At 36.5% G+C, this 26,798-nt stretch overlaps 1 protein-coding gene across 1 annotated transcript in view; it reads right to left on the bottom strand.

Moving 5' to 3' along the window:
* ZNF385D (zinc finger protein 385D) overlaps positions 1-26,798 on the bottom strand; it is a 440,279-nt gene that overhangs the window by 97,803 nt on the left and 315,678 nt on the right. Inside the window, exon 4 of the mRNA XM_075419033.1 lies at positions 7,082-7,192. Coding sequence (XP_075275148.1) covers positions 7,082-7,192 — 111 coding nt within the window. The remainder of the gene's footprint in view (positions 1-7,081; positions 7,193-26,798) is intronic.

The following is a 26,798-nucleotide window of genomic DNA, read 5'->3' as shown; positions in this document are numbered from 1 at the left end:
GAACCTAGTTTAAAGCCCTCTCAATGAGACCCGCCAGCTCACGGCCAAGAATCCTTTTTCCCCTTTGAGATAGCTGCGATCCACCTGATCATCTCAGAATGAAACAGCATCTAACAGAAGACAGGATTGAAATAAAAATTTAAGATTATTTTCTTCCGAAATACAACACGTAGTCAAAAAACAAAAGAAGTTTGAATTCTCTAGCATGGGGAAGACCAGAGCTGCACAGGACCTGACTGGAATTCACATTGCAGCCTTTAAAACTGTGGTCTAGGAAAGAGGAGGTAATGCTTCTAAAATGTGCAGGGTAGGCCTACAAAAACAGACTCCACCGAATATCCAACTGGGCAAAAAAAATACTAAGTTGTTTTCAAATTTGTCATGTACGCAATGTAAGTGCAAAATATTCTGTGGTATTTGATAAGACTTTTGGAATGCCAAAAAATCACACATCTCGAATGACTATTTTAGCAACTCTTTAGGGTCTGCATAATGGGTCGATAAAAATGCCAGATATGCCATGGAAATCTCTGCATTAATCACTTTCTGTCATTATTTGCTGTTTTTTCCTGTGAATACTTTATGTGAATACTATAAACCAGTATCTCTGGAAAAGTGTCGACTTATTAGTGTATTTCCATTCTGACTCACATTCTGATCTCAGATGAATGGCATGTGCAATTCCACAACTGAAATCAGCATTTGTTTCTCCTTACACTCAACTCCATAGTACAGGAAAGATGGTGCATTATTAGAAAGAAGTAGAATGTATATATACACATATATGGAGTTATATACCTCTATATATTATATCTATAAAAATATTTTTATATTATATATAATAAGTTATTTTTATATTATATGTAAAAAGTTAATATAGTTATAATAGTTATATAGTTAATATAAGTTATATTATATATAAAAGTTAGTTCTGGATTAAGTTTTATTCTTGGTGAGGCACAAGTGCTGCAATTAATACTATACCCTCATAGAGTAACACTGACTTTAAGGGGATACTGAGCATCTGCAAATGTTTACACAAGAGAATCTGCTCAAATAATCAGGCTGACAACGTCACAGAACACAGAGGCATTGGTTTGGAAAGACCAGAAGAAAAATTGTTCTGAGATAATAGATAAACGTGTTTGATGGCTGGCAGTATCTGCAAGAAGTGATTTTGATCAAAAAAGCTGTGCATTACTTTTCAAGCAGAAATTGTTGAGTTTATACTGAAGCAGGCCTCTAAATCTAAAGGTTAATTGGAAATCTAAATCTAAATCTAACCTGTAATTGGAGTAAGAACATGTGGTTATAGCCACACACAGAACAGTGATTGAGGCAAACAGCACACACGGCTTCAAATATCATTTAAGCATATCTCTGAAAGTTAAAAAATAACAGATTTGAAATTAAAAAGGTGAAATGCTAAATAACTTCCAGCAGTTAGCTGTATCAGCCTCTCCTGGTTCTTAATGGGTCAACTTCTGAAAGTTCCTCTCTCTTTGCAAACAGAGGCCACAGGCCATGTGTGACCATCACTTGGCATGGACAAGAAATGAAATCTCTATTACCTCTTCCGAACCAGAGAAACATGTTTGTAAGTTAGTCAGCTGGGAGGTCATATAACGTCTCTCAGCTCTGGGACTATACTCAATGTTTCCTGTCCATACTCAGAAACAGGTGTCTAATTTGTCAAGACCCTCTGCCAACAGGAAGCCCACAACTGTCCCTATGTGTTTCCTTCCAGAACTTCACTACCATCATAGCTAGAAATGTTTCACTAAATATTCCAATAAAAAAAAAAATTATTGAATCAACTTAAGCTGAAGAACTAATCAAAACCAAGGAACATAAAGATCAGTTAGTCACTGTTCTCTTATTCTACTTTCATATACTGAAAACCTACTATATTTTCCTTGTCTTTTCCACTGTACATCTATCCAGTTCTTTCTACTTTCCCTAGCTGAGTGAAGTTTTATCACATCTATCCATGCTAGTGGATGTCTTCTAAATTCTGCAACTAATTATGCTTTTGTAAAAGTGTGATGACCACTGCTGTAAACGATTCTTTACCTGAGGCATTGTCAATTTCAAATACTGTGGAACACTTACCTGTCTGTTGACAAATGTAATACTCTCGGGGGGCAAAAAAAAAAAAAAAAAATCAATCAGAGGAATAGTGGGGTGTTTTTATTTTTCCTTTTTTCCCGATTAGCAATTATTAATGTAAATTTGGATTGTGATTCGCTATAATGCTTTTTTGCCCATTAAGCCAGACATTTCTCATTTTACTACTTGTACATTTAATTTTTTCAGTCTAAGCACAAGAGCTTGTGCTTTTATTTACTGCACTTGTTGGAATTCCAGACTATTTTCTCCAACTGGTGAAGATAATTTTGGACTGCACACCTGAATGTGCCACCTTCCATCAAGTGCCACCCTCCTTCTAGGTGTCATCCACAAACCCGGTATACGTACTTTGTATTCTGTCACGTACATTGCCAATGAAAATTTAGAGCAGCAGCAAGCACAGAACAGACTCCTGAAGATCCTGACTTGTAGTGAGCTTTTGTTTTGATAGGAAACCATCAGCAACTACCCTCCGTACAGTTTTTCAATCTCTCATGCAACCAACTTTTAACAATTTCACCTGAACCATATTCCCCTACTTACTTTACAAGGCTGTCACATAGGACAGTATCAACCCTCATTAACGCCAAAATATATCACATCTATTTATTCCCTGTTATCCATTAGACCATTACCCTGTCAAACGAGAAAATTAGATTGGTTTGACATGATTTGTTCTTGACAAATTTATGTTGGCTCTTTCTTAGCACCTTGTTATCCCCTAGGTGCTTACAAATTGATACTTTAATCATTTGTTCTATATACCAAGCATAACCTAAATAGGATGTAAGTACTTTCATCCTGCTTCTTTCCCCAGGAAAGTTAGTAGTAAAATACTGTGGAGCTATATTGCATCATTATTCTTTTAGCGGAACAGCACGTTCTGAATCCTGACAAATTCATACAGTTCAACTACAAATGGATTCAACAGTACCTTTGCTTTATAGAGATGGATAAAAACAAGGTAAAAAACCAACAAATAAGGACTCCATGATGAGCATTCAGCTCATGATTTTCAGGAGAACATTACTACTGTTGCTGTTTAAGTAAAAAAATAATTTCTGGCTAACATATTTGGAAACATTTTTACAGTGTATCACAATGGAATTCAGGTCCTGTGAGTACATAAAAATGCTGCCCAATCTTTCTCTAAAAGGAAGCTGGATTCTTGCTCGGCCGTATGAATTAAACGAGGGGGAAGAGAAAGAGAGAATCTCTTTGCAAGGTTTGACTTTGTTAACAGACTCTGTCACTACCTTGATCAAATGATGAAATTAGAAATGTGGGTAAAGGAAGATTAAAAAGCCAAGACAGGTGATCAAAAAACAAGGAAAATTTAGTAAGTGCTTTTTTTTCCAAGCCATGGAGTTGTTTGCGGTTTTTGTTTGTTTGTTTAAGGATAGCTCATGTTAGCAGAGAATTTACTCCTACAGCTACTTGTAGGCATCAGTTGTCCTACTGAAGTCAGCTGGACTTCATTTTAACGGTTGCTTTTAGCAGATGTTAAATGCTTACTACAAAGCAATGCATTTAACAGTTCTTCTGAATTGGTGCAATAGCTCTCGGCAGCTGCCAAAATCTAAATTGCAACTCATACACTTGCAGCTAACCACATACTTAAATGTTTTGCCCTGTATTGGATGCACAATGTGAATGTAAATGTTATATATAGATCTCTCGCAATGTAAATAAAAAGAAAAAAAAATTCACTGCTTGAAACAGACTCCACATAATCTACCTCTGGTGTTCTAATGTTTTTTCTCAGCATGGAGAAGCTTTGGTTACTTGCTCATTCCTCCCTTCCCTTGTATGAGAAGATTTATTTTAAAAAGAAATACTGAACACACAGCTGTCAGGAAGATTTATAGATATCTCCTTTAGAAAGAAGCTAAACGATTTTAGACTATTGTACTGCCTTTTCTCATTTTTCTTTGAAATGTAATTTTGATACCATGTAACCAGAAAAAAAGCTCTTCTGCTCTGAAAGAAATCTGTATCAAAGGGGAGAAAATTCTGTATTCTCTGCAAAAATGAAAAATCTCACAGACCAGTTTCATTGTAAACATTTTCATAATACTGTCGTGCAGTGGGTAAATGGAATTTCTATTCATTACTCTGGTAAATCCTATCTCCAGCATCTAAAAATAAAGACATATTGGTAGAACAGCCACAAAGCCCTAGGTTTCTGAACAGAAAAGCTATTTATTGTTGTTATGGTTTTAAAACACGTTCAACAAAATATGACGAAAATGAAAGGTAGGAATATTCAGTAAATGAAAACTTTTTCATAATAAGAGAAAAAATTACAACGTGTGTGCTTGTCATTCATATAGTAGAGTTATCAAAAAATGATTGCTAAGAGCTCTTTTTCTTCAAAGCAATCTTTCCTTTCAGTCTCAACATTAAATCTTTATTTTAGCACATTTTTGCTGAAAAACCTGGTGGACATTCATAATTACCCAAACAAGGGAGGAACTTCGCTCTGCCTATTGCCTTCACATTACAGAAAAGCATTTCTAAACTGCAGTGGAACCCTGACTATTTATTTCTTGAAAAACCTCTGCAGAGCACTTTGTGATTTTCAGCAGTAATAACTATATGCACTGGAATGAGAGGAGACCATCATAAAGACATCCCCAAATCTCTTCTGTGTGGTAGGGAAAAGGGGGAGAGATATCACCCCAGATTAATCAATGAGCAGCTGTGGGATCATAATCTCTCCATCAATCAGATACACTGGGATTCCTTTAAAAATTAGGTGAATACTAAAACTGGAAAGTAAAAGATACTTCTCAAGAAGGTCTCCCCATTCCATAAAGTTAAAGATATTGATCTACTTTGAGAGAAGAAAGCATTAGATCAACCTTATACTGAACTGTGTTGGCAAATTGGAGTTTAAGCCTCTATCACTTGAAGGTGTGAAGGGACAATTAAATATCTGCCTAACAGCTTTTCTTCCATTATTTTGCTGTGAACAGTCTAAATGAATAGAGTTCTTCTGAAATATTTTTTTTGGACATTGTAGATGAATCTGAAAATGGCCTCTGCTTCTTCCCCATCTCTTCTTTGGAACTCTTTCTAAGAGCAAACGAAAAAGAACACTATGGGAGCATATGAGTCCTCTGAGTAGGAAATATCAGTGTCCACTGACATCTTGTTTACTTCTGTGTAAAGTAATTTTTATTTCCAACATTTTATTCTGGAAGATGCCTAGCTCCTGTCAGCTGGAAAATTTTCCACTCTGTGTATCAATCCGAGTTGTGATCCACTAATGACTAAGTCATTTTAATTATGTGTTCATCCTCTCTTTTGTCTGGATCTTTTTCCAGAGTAACAAATGATATACCCTCTCTGAAAGGAGGTGTTTCACTTTAGTATGTAACATCTAAGTGTTTGATGTCTCTTGCACTGTATACTATGTATGATTCAGTGTGACATGCTTTTTCCTAAGACAAAGCTGAAAATTATGAGTGACGAACTGGGCTGTTCAGTCAGTGGGATCCACTGTAGCCCAGGAGTCTCCACCATCCCCTCCCTATGAATGGCTCAGTATCCACAGTCCTAACTCTAGCATCTGGGTCTAAATGAAAGAGCCTAATTTGACTCTTCTGTTTTTATCTGCGAGGGACACAACAGCTCCAGAGAAAGTATTACCCTTCCCTGCACCACCATTTGAGAATGATGTCAATGTTGCAAAAGGAAGGTGCCCATTCAGTCCATGAACTAGAAAACCTGGAGTCATCAGTGAAAGTAAGTACATGATGCTGACTGGTCTGGAAATTGTGACTGAGATCTTGTTAAAATTATTTGTAAGGAATAAAAAGCTGAAGGGAATAAAAAGAGCTGTACTATTTTCACCTCTAGATGGTCAATCCTTAAAAGAAGGCTTCAATGTTCAATCTAAGTTTTTGATAAGTTCATGGCTTTGATAAATAAAAGATAACCTAGAAATAGGTACAAACTGTACATAAATAGCTGCCTACAAAGAAGCAGCAGCACAAAATAATTATTCCACTTCTTCATGTGACTAGCACGAAGAAGGAACCTCGTAGAGGAAGGAACCTTGCTCTAAATTCAAACACTTTTATTCTGACTGAAGTAACTTCCCTATTCAAATTAGTCTAACAGGTAGTAAATGAAAGACATTTGTTAGGGGAAGATAAGTTTCCACCAGCGATACCCATGTCAAGAAGCTTCCTGGAGAGACTAGAATAGTAGAAGAAAATACATTGTACTCTGTTAGGTTTTGTCTGCACACACAATGATCCTGGAGAAGGAAATAAAGGAATTAAATTCTAAGAAGCTTTTCTATGACAGAACAGGTATTCCTCAGCAAGCAGCACCGCAGCACAGCCTCCTTGGGTAATTATGAGGGATGGGTTTCCTCTGTATGTTAAAGACCATCTCCAGTTCACCTTGTTCTACTTCATTTTTTGGAGGAGTGAGAAAAATCACCCGCTTTTTTTTTTTTTTTTTTAAAAGCTTGTACTGGCAGGACAGGAACATTAAAATACAATTCCAGCTAGATGGAGATATTGTTGTAAGGATAGAAAAAGGCTGGTAGATCCACAAGGACTATAAGTATCTCTGAATAGTTTCTAACATTTACAGGCTGAAAAGGAAGGCAAACATAACCAGGACTGGTAGAAGAATTAAGACCCAGCAAATATTTCTGCCTTATTAGCAGTAATGGATCAATCCATTTTCCTATTTACACTCTGTGCAGCACAACTGAAGCTGATGAGCTTGCAGGGATATATCCGCAGGGATAATCTGGCCGGGTGTATAAACACTACTAAATAATTGTGTTTATTTGAAGCATCCTACAGCTTTTTAACCTGCTGAGCCACAAACTGAAATCACAACCTTTCATTTAGGTTCAATTTATGCAAATTATGGCACATCCTAGAAGATTACATATTTCTAATCTGATACAAAATGATCAACTTACATCAGAATTAAATCTCAGCTGGCAAATGTTGCATGATATGATTTGCTTTCTTCGATGAGGAAGAGGAACCCCAAATGTGTGATTTATTACAGCTTTTTGAATTGGGTCCATCTGTAAAGAGAGAAGAAAAATAAAAATAAAAGCTTTTGCTGTTCCATTGTATGCTACGCTTTCTGTAGTCTCAAAACAGATTCTGCATCATGCCATACCATACCCCACACTACCAAAAAGTATTATTTTTCTTTGAAAATGAATATTTCTTGTTCATGTAGTTTTACAAAGAGGTAGTACAGACAGGAACAGAGAAGAGTGTCATTAGCTACCTTGAAATACATATCCTTAGTTCAATTCTATATGTATCAATCTCCCTTTTACTGAAGAAAGCTAAAAGCTGTAAATGCTGAACAAGTTTACCTATCAAAACACCAATTCATGTCTTTATACATCATAGGAAAGCTAGCTCACTATATGACACAAGAATATTTTAAACAAAACTACTAAGCAAAGGATCAATGGAAATGTGGGTGAATATTATATACAAATAACTCCACAATAACACACAATAGTTCAATGTTGTGAAAAATCATTTCCCAGGAACTAATAAATTAAATCTTTTCCATAAAACAACTTCTGCACAACCTATGAAAAATCCAAATCCTCCAAAGATTATTTTCACAGCCATTTAGAAGAAAATATTTTGAATAAGCCCTATTTTAAGGATGAATTTCAGCTTCCATGAAAAGCATTACTCTGAACTAACCTCTACCAGAACGCTGATCTGGTAGCGTCTGCAAGTCAGGGTCCCATAACAAAATGCACCATTTTGGCAGAGAATTTCACAAAAGCTACTCAAGAGACTTATTTACAAGAAGGATTGAAATCAAATTCCCCAAATTCATTGATCAAAGTTATCTATATTTCTTTTTTACGAGAAGCATTTGACAGATGTTTGTAAGATCTAGCAATAGCTTTCCAGCAGCTTGGTAAAGCCACTGATAGTTATCTTTAAATCGCATTGTTAAAAATTCACAGATTTTGATGCTGCAAATGCAACTATTTGTATGAGTAAAAATACCCAAAACTTTTTCTATGCTCATGTCCCCATGATTCACTTTTTTTTCTAGTCTATTAGCAACGGGTTATTTGATAAATAAAGAAGCAGAGCTTTCCCTTAGAGTAATCAATTATTCATTGAAGCTGTAATGGTAGACAGTCATGGCCTCTATTGCAGTGAATCCAGAACAGCTCACTACAGAAATTTTGCATCACCAGACAGCTGTTCATTGTCAGATATGAAACAGGTCATGAAACTAATTCCTGTTGAAAAGAAATTCAGACTGGTAAAAAAAAAAAGAACAAGGAAAATGGCAGAGCTTTGTAGAAAGGTTTGGAAAAAATGTTCAGTTTGAACATCCTCTTCAATTTGATGTGGAAGTGAAATACCTCACACATTTGTGCAACTACCAATGTAAAAGAATACCCATCCCACCTAGAAACTAGGGATGCCACTGTAATATATCTCTAAAATAACAGTGATGGCTAAGGTCAGAGTATATCAAGCTCTGAAACACCACATCATGCTGTGTGAGACTTTCCGTGGGGATCAAACCATGTGCTAGGGACATTCATTTTACTCAGCAACATCATCTTGAAAAAGCCCAAGGTCCAAAAAAACCATTGTATAGACCAGAAAGAACACCATCACATAGGAAAGTAAATAGGTAGTAACAGCTCTTCTTTTTTCCAACTGCTCCACTACCCACTACCCAAGAGGTGACTTCTTATGCCAGGAGAACCAATAGACCTCTACCCTGCTATTTTTGACAGTAAAGCATAACCTGGTCTTAAATGACACTATTTCATTGCTGCTGAAGTTTGGAAAAATTTAGCCTAAATTTCTTTAGAAAAGAAAGACAGTTCCTTTCACCACTGCAGGTCTAAAATACTTTGAAAAACTTCAAGCTCAGATATGTAAGTCAGCACATGGTAACAAGAAATTGTGCCTTCTTCGATCCAGTGTAACTGTTTGCCTTCACATTAACCACAGTTGCGAGACACTATTAGCTTAGCATTCCATGTAAACACATTAAACTCTTTCACATTATCTAACAAACACGTTAAACTCTTTCACATTATCTAACAAGGGCCATAAGTTAGGAAGGCCAACAAAGAAGCTCTCTAAGGGCTATATGAAAGGTACCACCATGGTTCATAAGATGGAACAACTAATTTTTTGGGTTGGATTTACCCATCTTCACAGTAAGCATTATAGCTCTAAATAGGGTTGGATTTTTGTGGGAACTGATGCTCACATATTAAGAATGAGACATTTTTTCAGAATTGAGAAAAATCATGAATGCATGGAATAGTTGGTCTATTTCTTATTTAATTTTGTTCTCATGGAAAAATGTGGAGTTTCTTTCCTAATCATTCCACAGATTTTCTCTTGTTTATCTGCTGAGCCAGAAATCCATCTGCACACTTCCCTTTCTCTTTCTAAAGATGCAGACTTCTAGATATACAGCTACATGGCCTTACTGTGAACTGGATGATTTGCGTTTGTGGCTCTAGATGAAGAAGTGTTCTGGACAGCCTCCAGGTTGATTAAGAAAAGTTGCTTCAAAGTAAGCATCTGTTCTCTGCCAATTGCTCTTTGATACCGCAAAGCAGAATAAAACTTCAACACTTAGCCCCAGATTCTAATAAAGCTGGGACAGACTGCTGGAGTGGTGTTTGACATTATTATTTTTTCCAGGAGATTTCATTTGGGAAATACCACCAATCCATAAATTTCAAATAGACATCCAAAAGCACCAGAAAAACCTCCAGAAGTTTTATGCAGGAAATTTGAGAGAGGTAACAGGATACCCAGGTGCAGCATGATAAGCACTCAGGTCTCACAGACACGGGAAGACAGAGGGGAGCCCTGCTGAGAGTCAGAGGAACAAAGAGAGGCAGCTGATTGCCAGAAAACAGAGAGCAAGGATTGCAGGGAAGTAGAAAGAGGGAAATAACATCATGTAGCTGAGATAATCAGTGAGTGCTGAGATACTTAACAGAATCTCCAAGCACTTCTAGGCTCACTGAATGTTACTAATTACACATATAAATGGTATTTCAACTTATGTAAATAAATTTGCTTTCAAAATAGAAGTTATCATGATAAACTTTGATAAAATCTGCTTTTTACTCATTGCTACTGCTATATTACAATTGCTAGGTTTATTTCTTAGATGACACTGATTAAATTTACTCCCATTTACAGTAAAGAACAGAGAGGTTTGCAATTCACATGAAAGATTATGATTCAGCTGTCAAAGCCATGCAGGAGAGCAAGATTTGCAAGATGTCCCTTTATTTCCTCTCGCCAATCTATTTGCACTGTAAGTTACCACACAAACAGGGCAAGATGCCCTGTGTTTGACTTGTTCACTACCTTTTGCTTCTCCACTATCCAGCACTAGATATATCTTACTACGTAACGCAGGCTGTGTCACAGTTTTCCTTGTGGTCAGTATAGGGATAGCACATTGCTCAAGGTTCACTTCAAACCACAAGGTAACCATTAGTTTGGGCAATGAAGATAAATATGAAAGGTTTAATATTCAGTTAATTTTTTATTTCAATACATAAAATGCACATTAATAATATATTATTTGAAATTATTGAAACTGAAATTTGTGGCAACATGATATTTACTTTCTTTGATCAAATACTGGACTCACTTCCCAAGATCCTCAGGGACTTACTACACATCAACAAAACCTAGGCTTCAACCAAGGACATGGCAGAAGATAGCTCTTTGCTCCATTTTCTTAGCTTTGACCTTACTGCTCCCATTTGGTTATGCTGGTTTCTTTCAAATTCAACCTTGTGAGCCCAATGACCTTAGCCATGTTCCTCTTTGTTCTTGTGCTTTCCGTAGAGCACAGAAGAGTTCTTTATTTTGTGGACTGCAGAGAAAAGAAGTAGCTGTTTTATGAACCATTTTGGATGAAACATCTACCACAAAATCACTAAGAAGCTGACCCAGGAGATCCCATGTTATCCTGCCTGTCCGGGCAACTCTTCCAGAATCACCATAGCAGCTATCCTTGAAGGCCTCCTGTATTCAAGCCTCCACTTCATTAAATTTCATTAAATATCTGCAGAAGGTAAAACCCTGGCAAGTAAATTTTACCTACAGAGAAATTTGATCCTTTGGAAACGTAAATTTTACATCATTCCACAAATAATAAACATGCATTCTTTTTTTTTTTTTGTTTTTTTTTTTTAATGTGGAAACTAAAATTCAAACCCATAGGTCTTCCTGAATTTCAACAATTTTTTAATAGATATAAATTTTATTAGTCCTTTTTAAGTGACTTCTCCCAGAGGCATGAGAGTATGCCCAAGTTAAAAATAACAACAAATAGTAAAGGAAAGCATGCAGCTTTGATCCAGAAAGGCTCAAATCACAAAAGGGTATGAACCAAAGGGGATTATTTTAATTTTATTTTTTTTAATTACATATTCAAGCTAAGGGCACAACATGTGCATTTCAAATGCTTGAGGTTGACAGTAAACTAATGGCATTGCATTAACATCTATAAACAAGCCTCCAGGTCACAGGATGAAGATAATGTAGATTCCCAGAGCCTGTTCAGAACATATCGTAGGCTCAAAACAATGAAGTAAGTAAGAAAGTTTTGTTACCTCAAAACCAAAGAAATTAGCTGCAAAAGATTGACTCAAATCACTACAGTCCTATACTAAGTGAGCAGAAATACATGTGAGGTCATTGAAGCTCTCAGGAAAAAAATTGCAGTAGATCATTTTAGTGGTAATTTACAAAAAATTACCCACCAAAAGACTGATCTCCATTGCTGGAACAGGTAAGTGAATTCAGTAAGTGAATTCAGCACCTCTAAGAACTTCTTAAAATCCAGATGCTAACAGAACACAATGTTAAAATGAAAGTAACATTAAGTGAATGATATTCTGATTACTGTTTCTTACCTTAGGTCTGCATTTCTATAAACATATTTAAATGTAAGTGCAAAAATTAAGTCAAACAAGCACACTGTAATATACTTGCAGGCAAGTTATTAATATTTCCACGTATGAATTGAGACTTCTGTAAAGATCCTAATTGTAAAATTGATAAGAAATAAAGATAACTCAGTGGGGGCTCCCTTAATTCATTCTCTTATGTTCCAACAAATGGTGAAACTAACAAGAGCATCGGAAACAGCGTCAATCCTGTACCAACAACATACATAATGCCTTAACAAACAAAAAAGAACGAAATATTATCATATCCTCCACAATTCATACTTACTGGTGAACTTAATCCATCTTTAAAACTGCATGATGGACGCAGTTTTAACACTAAACAGTTCAAACATAAAACTGCCTACTGCATTGTAAATGTAACATACTAGCAGAAACACAGAAGAGCTGTTACTAAAGCTATAGGAAAGCTCCTCAATCATGTAAAGCCACTGTTATTTACAGCTAGGGGACTTTTTGAACCAGAAATTTTCTCAGGGCATAATTTGACTATTTCCAATTGAGAATTGAGCAGTTTCTCTCTGATCTCAGTAGCATCAATTATTCACAATCATTTCCCCTGCAATCATGCTGGTCAATTCTACAGATGCAGCAATATTATATTATTTTACATTGTTATATTATTGCTGATGCAGAAACTCTGATGTTTTGGAGACCTGCTGGACATTCAGCCTCATATTGCCAGTATAGAGTGCTCATATTATGGGCATTATTCAGCTGGCTGGTAGCTCCTTCTTATCCAGGAGATACTTGCTATCTACTTCAGCTGCACGTTCAAGCTGGACAAAGCATACGAAACAGGTCTAAAACTTCCAGAAATTATTGCAACTACTAAGTGACACACATTGCAGTTCACTTCTGTATGCGCACATCCTTCTCAGACCCCTTGAAAGTATTTATTTACTGCATTAAAATAAAAAAAAAATCTGCGCAGCACATGTAGTAGGTCTGATGCTTTCCAGAAGCGTCAGACCCATAACTTACAATCTACATGATGCACTCTTAATATACTGGTGTCCAGGTCAGAAACAGAACAGTTCAACAACAGCTCAGTGATTTGTATATTTGACATTCTGTATTTCCATGAGAAATACATCCCATTGTTAGGGACAGCAGTCCAGGGGATTTTTTCAACACCACATTAATCTGTGAATAAGAATCTTTTAAACTAACCAAAGAACACAATTCAAAAGGAATGATGGGAAGAGCTTAGTAAGCATAATTAAACACAAAAAAATGAATGTTCAACAATATTCTGGTTTCATGTGCAAGTAGAACAATATGATGTCAAATAGTTAAAATACATGTTCTAGATGTGCTACCATGCATGATTTATCCTTTTACAGCTAATTTATTCAGTATTGCCCTAGTAATTATGCAGTGAATTGAACGCAGCATTGCACATCTTTTCTCAGCATCTACTATTTCTGCTCTTACCAACAAAACAGGGCAGAACTAACCTGATGCTTTTCATGCACATAAAACAGAAGTATGACTCAACCTAGTTAAATACAAAATAATTCATATAAAATACCTGCAACAACTACAATAATGTGCAATATTTACAGAAGAATTACTTTTCTTTAAATAGCGATTTCTATCAAAACGAAAACTGTAGTCACTTCCCAAGCAATGTAACTGGTCTGTGCAACCTGAATTCAGAATGAATTTCCAAAATAAACCTTTTATTCTCTTGTTGAAATCCTGTAAGAGTGTAAGGGTTATTTTTTTAAGGAGCTATTTAATTGTAGCAGTTGTCTAGTCACCTTTCTGACGTGACTCTAGTATTTCTCTATTACTTTCTTTTTTGTTGTCTTTTTCTTGTAAATTTTTCCACTTGGCAATAAGATGCTGAGGCAGCAGTAGTATTTCTGGCAAACTGCTTGAATATACAGAAATCAGTCAGAGCAAAAGGATTTGCATTCACGGTGGTATTGCACAGAAATACTGTAACCACACAGAGATTATGCAAATCCTTATACTCTGATTGTCTATTAATGGCTGTCAGTCAAAAGACAAGAATTTGCATATGTTAAGGCTAGTGAGAAATAATCACACAGTGATTATGCTAATCAAACACACTAAACAACATGCAAAGGACTGTCAAACTGGAACAAATCAGTGTATATATGTGTACGTATGTTAAATACAGAAACGCACAGTGCTAAAAGAAAATTAAGGTTGCAGATCAAGCCCTTAAAAACATGAAATGCTTATAAGCCTTAATTTAACACCTTTATGAATTTACATTTTTGAAATATGTTCACATATTTTTCCTGAAAGATCCTGGCTTTGTTCTGTTCAGAAGATGGACAATGTTCACTTAATGAGCAACTGTTCAATGTGTTTTGTCCAAGGGGTTCAATGAATAGCCCTAGACCTCATTTACTGTACAAAGCTGAAGCCTCGATCCCAATGGGAATGATCAGCCTATTCACTGGCTCTTCTACAGCCTTCATTGACTCACGATCCGAGTACTTTATAAATATAATTAACTTATTTTCAAAACTTCTCTGCTAGATAACAGATGGTATTTTCTCAGAAATGAAGAATAAAAGTGTATACTAGTTCCAGTTACCCAACTTAATATACCTAACAGTACTTACTATTGTATTGCCTTTCATATGTTCACCACATAGTTCCTGACTTCAGATTCGTCTATGAAGGTGCTACACAGACTAAATTCAGCCTTACAACTGCAAGTTGGACTCACAATCCATAAAGTTGGTGGACAATGCTCAATACAACAATTGCAGCATAAAACCAGACTAACATGAAACAGACCACCTTGAAAGTGGGAGAATTACTCACTCCACTTCTAGTAGGCATTAGCAAAGTAGTGTGGAAAGAAGGGGTGGATTGTTTCTTTTCGGATGCTCACTTAGATGAGCAGTGGCAGACAGTAAAAAAATTATTAAACACAAAACAATTCCTTAAAATAAAAGCAGATAAATGTCATACTCTCTCTAAAGATACATCTAAAGATACCAACAAAGATTAAAAGCTAAGGTTCACAAATGCCATTTGTTTTCTCAGCTTCAACCAAGAGCAAAGCAAAAATAAGCTCGTGAGAAAAAGAACACATTAAAAAAAGCTAAGGGCATTTTCATGCTTTGTGCTTAAGAAAAGAGCTTGGAACAAAAGATTGGCAGGCATAATGAGGGTTACACAACAAATTCCCAATAGCATCATTTATATGTGAATGAATTTCGGAAAACTGTACCAAATGTTATAACTGGTATTTAATAATAGTGGGTCTTTCTAATCACAACAACAATAAAAGCAGGATGTGTGCCAGACAACAAACTGGCAGAGAGACACTTGATTCACTCTTACAAGTGAATTGCTCACAAGTACGAGATTCCAAAGTGGTCTCTACAAACTACTACATGTTTTTCAGAGAACTGACTGTATAGACGTGTTTAAGGAGTGGGAAAACAATTCTGCAATGCAACCTTCCTGATCATGCTGCTATGTTTTTTTAGCTTATTTTTAAAATTCTTCTTATTTACCATGTTTATTCTGGTGACTCCAAAAAAACCATTAAGAACTAAGGTGTGGAGTATAATTAGAATATTTAAAAACATACATTCTTACCTGAAAAAGACCAAGGGATGCTTCAGACATTACTAAAATACTCTGTCAAATCTATACTTCTGTAACATTTCAACACGTTTCAAAATCTGTCTTAGTGCGTTAAGATTTAATACTGGGAGAAGTTACAATTCTTAGGCCTTATTTGTAGACCCAGAAAATAAGAGACTAAAGGGACCCCGTTATTTTATCCATACCTCACACCATGAAAAGAAAGAAGTGTTGCAAGGACAGAACATTTTTATCCTGGGTTTTGGCAAAGGTGTGTGAGTGAGCAAATATTTTCATGAAGCAAAGGCTAAAATACAGTAGTTGAATCTTGGAGAGACAATAATTTTCCAGACTCTCATTTCATAATTGTTTCAGAGTAAAACTCTTCAACTTTTCAGCTGAAACATTTACCAAAGCTGCTCTACTTGTTTAGTTACTAGGTCTCTGACAAATATTTACAACAGAGTAATTAGAAAATTATTTAATTTCTCTCCCATTTCTTAAATGGATGTCTGTCTTCCAAATCTGGTGGAAGCATTTCACTTCAGGTGCGAGCGTTGACATTTGCTGGTAAAATTATTTGACCACAGACTTTTTTTTGGTTTTTTTGCCTTTTTTTTTTTTTTTTTAAGTCAGCTAGGAAAAAAAGCACATAAAACCTCTTCATTTCCTTCTCTCAAAAGAAATGCTGTACTATCTTTATTAAGAAAATTCAAGGATATAAAACTATGTGACCAACTGCCATCGTATCACCTCACATCCTGAGAGTCAAGACAATTTTACTTAAATTGATTTCATCATGAGCAGTCAACATAGAAAAATAATGTTCCCCAGACTCTTCACATATGGGAAACGAAGTGTATAGTTCGAACATGCAGCTGAATATACCCTTACAATAGGTAATGGCTAAGTATGAGGGTAAGTAATGTGCACAGCTATATTCATAGCCCTCATATAGATCACTAAGAGCATTACATCTCTTTGCTCAGCTCATAGATTATGGTCCATAGGAGAAGTCATTAACCTGTTTACTTCCTCTGTAACATTACTAGCTCTAAAATCCGCCTGAACTTCTGAACCAGGATGACATTGTATGTTCAGGAAAATCATTTCCACAGAGAGAGAGAGAAAAATATGAAATAGGAAAATGAAAAAAAAATAGTAAATTGTCTTGGTATAGATTGAGAGTTTACATAGTAACAAAAATAAACCTTGCTGTGCTTAGTAACTATGTACGCATAAACAGCATTAGAATTTGGTACAAAGCCGAACAAGGTGTCAAGAAGATGAGAGAACCAGGTGGTCAGAATGTGGCTTCTATTTTAATAAGGTATTTGTAACTGCAAAATTAAGATCAACCTGATTTCTGCTTCAGACTCTTTAAGATACAGAAAGTAGGAACAGACAGGAAAAAAATAATTTAGTACAAATGGAGATTATTACATTACTAACTCAACTCCTCACCAGTTGAAAAGTCTCACATTTTCTTCATGGTATAAAACCAAAATTACATTCCCTTTTGATGAAAAGAACACCCTTATACCTGCACTGGGTACCCACATAGTGACTGCACTTTTTGAGTAATTCTCTACAGATTGCCATGGAGGTTCATTCCAAGTCTCCTGTCAGTCTTAGTGACTGAATCATTAGCACTATCCTGAGTGCACTGAACAGCTGTGGAGAATATAGTTATGGCTCATTCACTACTTGAAGTGCTTTAATCCCTTCCTACCCATCTCTGAAATGTGAAGCATTAAATAACTCTCAACGTGTTTTTATATCATTTGGAAAAAGATGAAAAGTTAACAGCATATATTTCCGTGCAATTTTATCTTTGAAGTTTTATCTGAATGATATGTCAAAATTAAAATTTAGAAAAAAGTATTGCCAGGGAATTACCATTCTGACCCTGACTTCTGAGCTTTTTTGTAGATCAAACCAGAACTAAATGAAACAAAGGAAGGAAAGAAAACCTGTTGTTACTTGTGCGCATAAAGAAATACTAGCCCAAAAGTTCAAGATATCTCAAAACAGGCTTAAAACAGCAGCAGCCTCCACTCCTTCCAGAAGTCCGCTACCAAAAATATGTATTAATATGCCTACAAAGTAAAAAATGTGGAGGTAGTAGGGGCCTTCAATTTCTGGGACTACTTTGGCTACTTTTTTTTTTTTTTTCTGTTGTGAAAGGACAATATAAGAAGGGGGAATTCATTCACTTCTTCACCATTATTGCAGATTGTGACATGGTTTCTTTCTATACTAGTGATTTGTCTTGGACCTAGTTCACTTCTTTTCATGAATTCTCTGACTGTTTAAAGTTACTTCATGCTGATTTTGGTGTCTCCATGATTTTAGGTCAAGCATACTCAAACTGGTCGCCCTTATTCCAAATCAGCTCCGACTATATTGGTGATGTATAGATACTGACACACACAAGGTAGTCAGATGTTCATTGACCAGGTGAGGACTGTGGTGCAGGCTACAGCCCAGTGCGTAAGAAGGCATGCTCTGTGTCCATTTGGGGTTCCACCCTGGAAGAACCAATACATGTAGATAGGAACAAGAATTTGGGCAAAAAGGAAGGAATGAAGCAGATAGACACTGAGGTACTGCAGGCAAGTGGCCTTGAGAGTTCTTCCATCTCCTCAGCTGACCCCCACCCAGAACTGCAGTATTGCTTAACACCCAGTAAAGACAGGGTACTGTTGAGTATTTTGAATTAATCAGGTTGAAAAAGATTTCATGTATATTATGAACTTAAACACAATAGGAAGTCTCATCTGAGCATTTTACAGTGCTTTACAAAGATTACTTTCAGGCAGGTAATTAATGTATGAAAACTGAGCTGTACTAGAACTTTTGGCAAATCCACTTGTTCTCATTCACAGCCTTACGCCTTAGCACTTGACAGCAAGGCATAATTGATTCAAAATCATCTATGTCTGGAGTACCTCACACAAGTACCTATGGATGTGAAGACAGGCAAATTTATTCCCTGTGAAGTCTAGTTGTTGCCTGCAAGTCAAGTACTTAAAGACATCTGCACTGCTAGCATATCTTTTCAGAAAAGAAACTCCGCAATGCACAAACAGCCCAGCTCTGGTTATTTTGAAGAGTTCATTTTTTATGTATGATTTGATGCCTGTGGATACCGTATGGGTGCATTGTCTCTGCTTTTATAGTAAAAGCTCTGCCTCGGAGATATCTGCAACAAAGAGTAAGCGAGAGGGACCCGATAAGACAGCAGCAACTAGTGAAAGAATTCTGAAAAAAATGAAGACACCAAAAGTGCAGTGCAAATCCCAGAGGGTTTGCTTCTACATTCTTTGATGCTTGCAGGGCTCTCAGCCCCAAGACTGGTTTTATTTTCTACCTATTTAATTATCTGTGATTATAAAAATAACATCACCAATAAAAACATCATTTCTCCTGCTAATATAAAGCTCTTTGATCTTTATCCTGAAGTTATATTAAAGATGAACTCTATCCAGCAGGACTTACTCTTGCTTATCTTGGCACTCTGATGGAACAAATTCAAACCAAGACTTGACCTTGAATCTCAGCTTTGACAATTACGTCCAGATCTTAATACTTATGTAACTGCACACATTCATGTGCCAGGATTAATCATTAATGAGCAGGATCTTTGTGACACACTTAAAAGGCCAGGAAATATTATCCTCGTCTTACAGATAGGAGCTGAGAGTAAGTAATGGTTCAAGGTCACTGCAGAGGTCTGTGCCTGAAGGTGGAGTTGAACCCACCGCTTCCTCCACCAGCCCCTTCTTCCTAGCTCAGAGCAGCGCCCTTGTCCAACCCCTCACCACAGTTCAGGTGGCTCTTGGTTCTTCTTTTGAAAGACAGTCTGACCTAGCAGGAGGGAAGCTTTTACCCTGACAGCTCTCAGGAGCAGCTGCAGGCACAAAAGGTTCTGCTATGGGACAGGAGAACTAAATAAATACTTTTACTTCAGGAGCAGCTGCAAACTTCAGTGCTCCAAACCTCTACCTTTCTTCTTTTCCTGTGTCTTCTTAAAAGTGCTGCCTTTTTAGGCACTACTGAGAAGCCTGCACTTACTGTAATCTCCTTGTAATTTGCGTAGCAGATTGCCTCTACAATGGTTGTGCCTTAAGTTTGAAACAAGAAGCCAGGAGAGTCAAATACAAAATTCCAAACAACAGCGTAGTTTCTTATATTGAAATGGACTTGAACCTGCTCAGACCCTTCCACACATGAGATCCATGTTATTAAAAAAGCATCTGTGCAATCACCAATTTGAATTAATCACTGGAAAATTTTTCTTCTTCTTTCTCCCTTCAAAAAATCTCCAGTTCACACTCCATGAGAGGAGCCAAACAGCACATTTGCAGCATGCAGCAGTTCCAACTGATCCTGAAAAATCCAGTATGTTCTTGAGAACCATCCATTAACTGTTTACAAATAGCATTTCTGAAACATTGTCATCCAAGTAACTGCTTTTAGTTTTCCTTTCAGATTTATAATTATTGAAATGACATTACCAGTACAAATTCTCTCTTTCTTTCTGTCACTTCTTGTCTTTCTTACTATTAACTGCAACTGGAAGTTTAACACTTTGAGTAGTATTATGAACTTATCCGGGTGGGGATTTGTCACATCAGTTTTGTATTGATAAGACAGTACTACACCAAAGACACACAATCAGTGTAGGGTTACATCGCCTTTTACTGCTTAAAACCAGAAAAACAAGCTAAAAACCCTACGTGGCAAAAGCTTTTCTGATACCAGGCAGGTCAGTTTTCCCAACTAGTAACATTAAACATGAACTCAAGTAGAACATGCCATTTCTTGGCTGCTCTCTGGAACACCAGGACCTCATGAAATCTGATCCAGTCTGTGGCGGGTATCTGAATTTGTCCTCTTGTTTGGCCCAAGACAGTGTTTGTCAGACTTCTAACGAGGACATTCGTGATGACTGCAATGTGACAATTACAATGACACCTTTTGGCAGTAAGTTTCTACTCCGTTGGGCCTCCACAGAAATCAGACACAGACTGTATGTGCTTTCCTTAATACTCTTTGAGCAGAACAAACACTTTGCTAATGGTGGTCAATTACTACGCAAATATCCAGTAATTGCACCAGTCAAAAGCAAAACATGTTACAAAAGGCATTTAAAAGAACAACAAACCACAAACATAATAAAACCTAAAAAAAAAACAAGTAAAAGAAATGAGAAATGACTAGTACAAAGCATGAGTCAATTATTAAGAAGGCGAGAAAAATCTGTTTCCTAGTCTAAATTTTCAAAACCTATGTTGTTTACAATGATGTAAATATAAAAGAGCAAAGCTACAACTTTAAACTGCCACATTGCAAGCCCTATGCTTCTATAATTATGCTTTTGCTGTCTAAGATTAATCAAGGTAGTTAATGATGCAAAAAATTACATTTATAATCCAGTGTGAATACAGCTGTACTGCAAGCTAAGATCTAAATGCCATTAAGGTAAATGGAATTAATGGGCTGTCCCTGGCAATCTTTATATCTATCAGTTACTAATTAACATTCTTCTGCAAATAATAATTTATGGGGGAAAAATACATACAGAAGCAATAATGTTAAAACTTGCAACACACCATGGTCACAGGGTAGTTGTGCAGCTGTAATAGACAATGTGTTGTGCTCACTTCAACAGAGAACAAGAAAGTGCCAACTGGCACTGCAATCAGTAACATTTTATGTTAAGTCATTTATTTTACACGGCAGCAAATTATTACTACCAAGGCTGAACTTTTGTGGGAAATGTCGACTTCAGCTAATAATGGAAGGACTGAGTAGAAGTAGCAATAAAAACCTGGTAGTTAAATTAGCTACTAAGAAAAATGAAAACTGTCTGTTATCTTTGTAGATAATATAGCATATTTGCTGCTTCCAGCATGTGACTCCCAACTTGATTACTGATCTTGTGCATTCAGTACTTGCATTGGTTTTAAAGTGTTCCTGCCAAACCATTACCACAACCTTAATTTCACTCTCTTGTTTTTGACTTTACGACGTAAAAAGCACTGCATAATTCTTTAGGGTCATTTTTAAAATCCTCTTTATCTTCTTGCTTGTGAACATACGCACCATCACTTCACATACCAGGAACTAATAGCAGAGAATAAATCTTACAATGAACACCAGAGCTTCAGAGGCTATTATATACCTTAGTTCTTTTCAGAAAACAAATGAAACAAAACCCAACAAAAAAGCCACCACAACCCCCTCAAAACACCCTTCCGCCACCCGCAAAAACACCCAGACACACACATAAGTGAGTTGTGGTGAATCAAAATCAAACGGTGACTTTTGCATCTGAAAAATATTCCCCTCACTAAAGGCAATAGTAGTTACGAGGTTTTAAGCCAATATCAAGGTATTTAGGTTTACTTACAGCATGAGAACAAAAATGTTAATAATTCTGAACTCATACCTACAAAAATCCAGTTCAGAGTTAATCCTTTGAATCACTGATAACAGTATTATTCCAAGTAAACATCATAGAATTAGGATGATTTTAATCTTTCCAGACCCTGACCAAAAATGGTACAGAACTACAACATGCTATATTACTACCAAAAATGGCTATAATAATATTACTGGTATTTGCATAAGTGAGATTCATTAAATAATAATGGCATTCCCTACATTCCATATTTATTCCCTATGTCAATCACAGTGAATTTTAAGTTTAGAATATAGATATAACGATTGACACTGATCACAATTTAATGCATTCCAATTAAAGTTGTAAAGCAACATTTAGGATAATTGCATATTTTTCTAACTTAGCCAGTAACAGGGAAGGGATAAAAAAAATTCTGACTTTAGAACTTACACGAACAGCTATTTTGCACACACTGTAGATAATTAACAGATGAGATTTTTAATTAACTCTCAAAGACTTAGCTTAATTTACCACATCGGGGAAAAAAGCCCCTGACCCCTTGAGAAAAATAATTATACTGCTACAAAAATATGTTGTACATTGGTAAAAATTCAATTTTAGTGCTACAGGAATAAGTACTAAATATTTTAACATGCTGTATTGTGGATATTGTCTCCTCCCTTTGTCACTCCACCATGACCACCCAAAAGAAAATACAGTCATATTCAGCATTACCTGCCTGGACTGTAGAATTTTAAGCAGCAGGGCAAGAAAAATTTGTTAGAAATAAATAATGATTTACAAATGTTGATAAGCTTGTAGAGAAAAGAAGGAAAAGTCTATAAACCCAGTATTAATACAACCGACCTAGTGAATTTGCTGCTTCAAGAGCACAAAGACAAATACATAATTTCATTTTTCTGAGGGAATTGAATGAGATAACAGATAAACAGTCAGGATGGATCTTACTGCAGTGCAGTACATGCTAAAGTAGGCGTCCAATATTTGCAATATACAGTCTAGCACATTTGTAATATAACTAAAAATACCACATACAATTTCTATTCAAATTAATGCTTTTTTAAAAAATATTTTTAATGTTTCTGATTACAAATCATATTCAGTTAAAAAAAACCACACACAACATATTTTAGAGTTTTTCTCTGGTGCCCTGTATTCCAGTGCATCAGACACATTATTGCAGGGCCTAGTAGTGCTTCTATACTGAAGGTTTTGGCAGGCTTCCCTACTGTAACCACTCTGTTTAGGGCTTTATAAATATCTTGAACGATATGCTTTTACTCTGAACTGTATAGACAGGAGAAGAAATTCTTTTCTAGGAAGGATATTTATTGCCCCAAAATCAAAAACAAATGGAAATAACAGGTAAAGGCATCTTCAAGCACCATGTTAAAGACAAATAATTTTGTAATGCAAAAGGAAGATCAGACAATTACATGATAATATGGTTCAATCCCTTTGGTTATTTGTTTTTAATAATGAACATTATGTTAGCAAGAGAGCTGAACTGGCCATTCTGCACAGTAGAGTTGTGCCTTTTAGTCATCTATAACGCAATGTACTAATCCACCAGAAGCTGCTGGGTAGCAGGTCATTGTGCATACCTTTGATGTGCAAATTCACGCTTAAATGCTTTGAAGAATTAGGGCCTATAGTCCGTACTGGAGTCACAGCAACATTAACATCCTATCCTTTGGTGCTTTGTCTGAATGCTCTTACAGAGAACTCTACCAAGAGCTGGACAAGGTGGTGTTGACTCTGTAACACGTTCAGTGTGAAAACCAAGTTTTTAGGGAGTTGATACACTAAAAGCAATCTTCGTCGTTCTTAATTATGTCATGTGTTTGTTGCCACATTGTTCTGCTTAAAAATATCCACTATTCTTTTTAGCTGGTTTGTAAGCCACTTATCAACTAACGTGAAACAGTCAGAGTACAGCACTACCAAAGGTTTCATCATCCTATGAATGTTGTCATAAACATCTAGTTTTTAAACTTGTTAATCCTGAATTAGGCATTACCATTTTGCATAATGTAATGTGATAGACTGCCATTTTACAGCTAACCTGCATTTGTCAAAATAAATGAATAAAGTTCATTGTATGACGGTACAAAAATATAGATGTAATTGCAGAAGCTACAGGATTCCACTAATTCTGACTTCATAATTCAATAACAAATTTGCTTAACAAGAAAATCCATTATGTTAGGCCGGTAACTCAAGGTTGTGGAAGCTAAGCACTGGAACAGATGGGGGAAAGGACTCCCTACTGTCAACAAGACCAAAGTCCTTAAAAGGAAGCAATTCCTCAGGTGATATAAAAGAGGTTTAGTCTCAGACTTACTACTTATCCACTTATCCATGTTTATCTCAGTTGTTCCTGTTACAGAAGCAGGGAAGCTATTTATGTTATGAAGCTTCTCCTATAAGTTCACCTCTTTGAAAAGCAGTCTAAAAAACTATTTCCACAATATATGTGTTAACAGCCAATGCAGTGGCACTAGGGCATGCCTGTGACCTGTGCCCCCAGTCTCTTAGTAAGCAATTCTCACAGGAGACGAGAGTCCTCCTGTTTCCTGCAGTTCGCTCCACCTCAGACCCGCCACAACACTCACCTTTCTCACTCACTGCCAGGAGACAGTTACAATTACCTCCCTCCATAAATACACCTCTGAGGTGACAAGCGCCTCATTTTGCACTTTCCTCTGGGTGGATGCCAACGGCCCAACCGAGCAAACTGAGTCTCGTTGCTGCTGCTGCTGTTACACTACACCCACAGGAGCTGACCACCTCTAGAAAGGGCTTTCAGGTGCCCGTGACAGTGGCTGATAAGGGGCCTCAAACAGTTCCTCACAGGCAGAGGGACACCTTTTGCCAAAAGGTGCACACAAGTGAAGAGAAAGGTTAAGCCTATCCATGGTCTGCAGATTTGGCTTTTAGATTTCTCTCAGTGCTTCTTGGAGAACTCAGTTATCTGTTTGGAAACAACATCTAACATTAGCCAGGAGGGAAGAGCCTTCCTCCTACACTTTTTCCTCCTACACTTTCCTAGCCAATGCATTTAAGTATTTCCTCTCCATTCACTTTTTCTCTCTGGGCAGGAATTTTTAATGACTTAAATATTCTTTTGCTCTGAGACTCTGACCTGCAAAACATAAGTTTGTTAACTGAGGTGGCAATAGGAACATAGGAATAGGAATATTTTCTGGTGACAAGCTCATCTCTTTTTCTGTAAGAAACGTCAATATTCTTTCTAGAGATAAAGTGTATATACTTCATTGTTTTCTTCAATACCTATTCCTCTCTTGAAGCCTCATTTGATTTAATTATTGAGCCAGAATAACACCAAGCAGGTAATCTTATGCAAATATAATATTCACACAAAATAACATAGCCTCTCCACAGCCGTATACAAAAATACCTGCTCCAAAGCATTTGTGATTGATTTTTGGTGATGTCTTTTCTTCTTCCTCTACCTTTTTGTTTTAAGCATTTTTTCATAAACAGGGAATAGGTCACAACCATATTTAAGTGACGATGGATCAGATGTGATTTACCAATGCTACTCTATCAGTGAAGTGTTACTTAGAAGTGGCAACAACATACTGTCCACTGTGTTTAAAATCTGTTTAAATCAGTCACATTTCCTGCTGACAGTTGCTCTTTTTTGCCATCCAATGTTTACACTGTTGAATGACAGAAGTCCAGTTTTACTACCATGGGAGACCAACCATTCGCACAAAAATTGAAGCAATAGCATCTATTCTTCAACAGCAGGTAGCACTTTAGGCCATAGATTTACAGGAAAGATGACTGGAGATGTCCAGGGTAGCCAGTACAAACAGACAAAACAATTTTGAGAGATGTGGAGTTCTCCCTATCCCTTCTGACTCCCCACCTGTAACAACTTGAACTTCATTCTTAGGGTTCATCTCTGTTCCTCCTGTTTGTCAACTAGATACCAAAATCAGCCAGAATTCAGGGAGCTTTACACATCCTGAACTTGTCCCTACTAGATATAGAGTTTTTATAACATAGAGAGTGAGACAGTGGTACTGTCACATCATTGGCACTAGTGAGGCGGAGTCCTGAAGAAGACCTTGAAGACAAGGAACCCATCTTGAAGATGAGGAACTGAATGATGTCATATAATGACATATTCATAAAGTTAGTAAGAAGTAAAATGGGCATTCTGCTCAGGAAGGCATAATACCAGAGCTTATAACTACTAGGCGAAAACATGGGAAACCAGTAGCTCAGAGGTACAGTACCTCATATGTACATCAACAAATGCACAGATCGATAGAAGACATTTAAGGTTTTATTTTTAATGTTTTTTGAGGAAGTGGAACAATTGCCTTAGGGTCAGAACTATCCATTCCTTCCTTCTGTCTGCTGTTCTCTACACAGTTCCTTGCAACGCACTCCTTTTCTAAAGAGGCTTTCATCACAATCACCTTGTCCAGTTTACGCCCAATGAAAAATTTAAGAAATACATATTACTCCATCTTTTCTCACTTAGGTGACACGCTTAGGAAGGGGAAACCTCAGTGATAACATAATTTGCATGTTCTATTATCCACCAATACCTGCATTTATTTCAATACAGAAGGAGCTGAGGTATTTTTTTAGAAGTAAAATGGACAT

This window comes from Opisthocomus hoazin, chromosome 4, assembly GCF_030867145.1.
Source record: "Opisthocomus hoazin isolate bOpiHoa1 chromosome 4, bOpiHoa1.hap1, whole genome shotgun sequence".
In the NCBI taxonomy this organism is placed as follows: Eukaryota; Metazoa; Chordata; class Aves; order Opisthocomiformes; family Opisthocomidae; genus Opisthocomus; species Opisthocomus hoazin.
The sequence above is the reverse complement of the archived record's forward strand: the minus strand, read 5'-3'. Positions and strand labels throughout refer to the sequence as shown.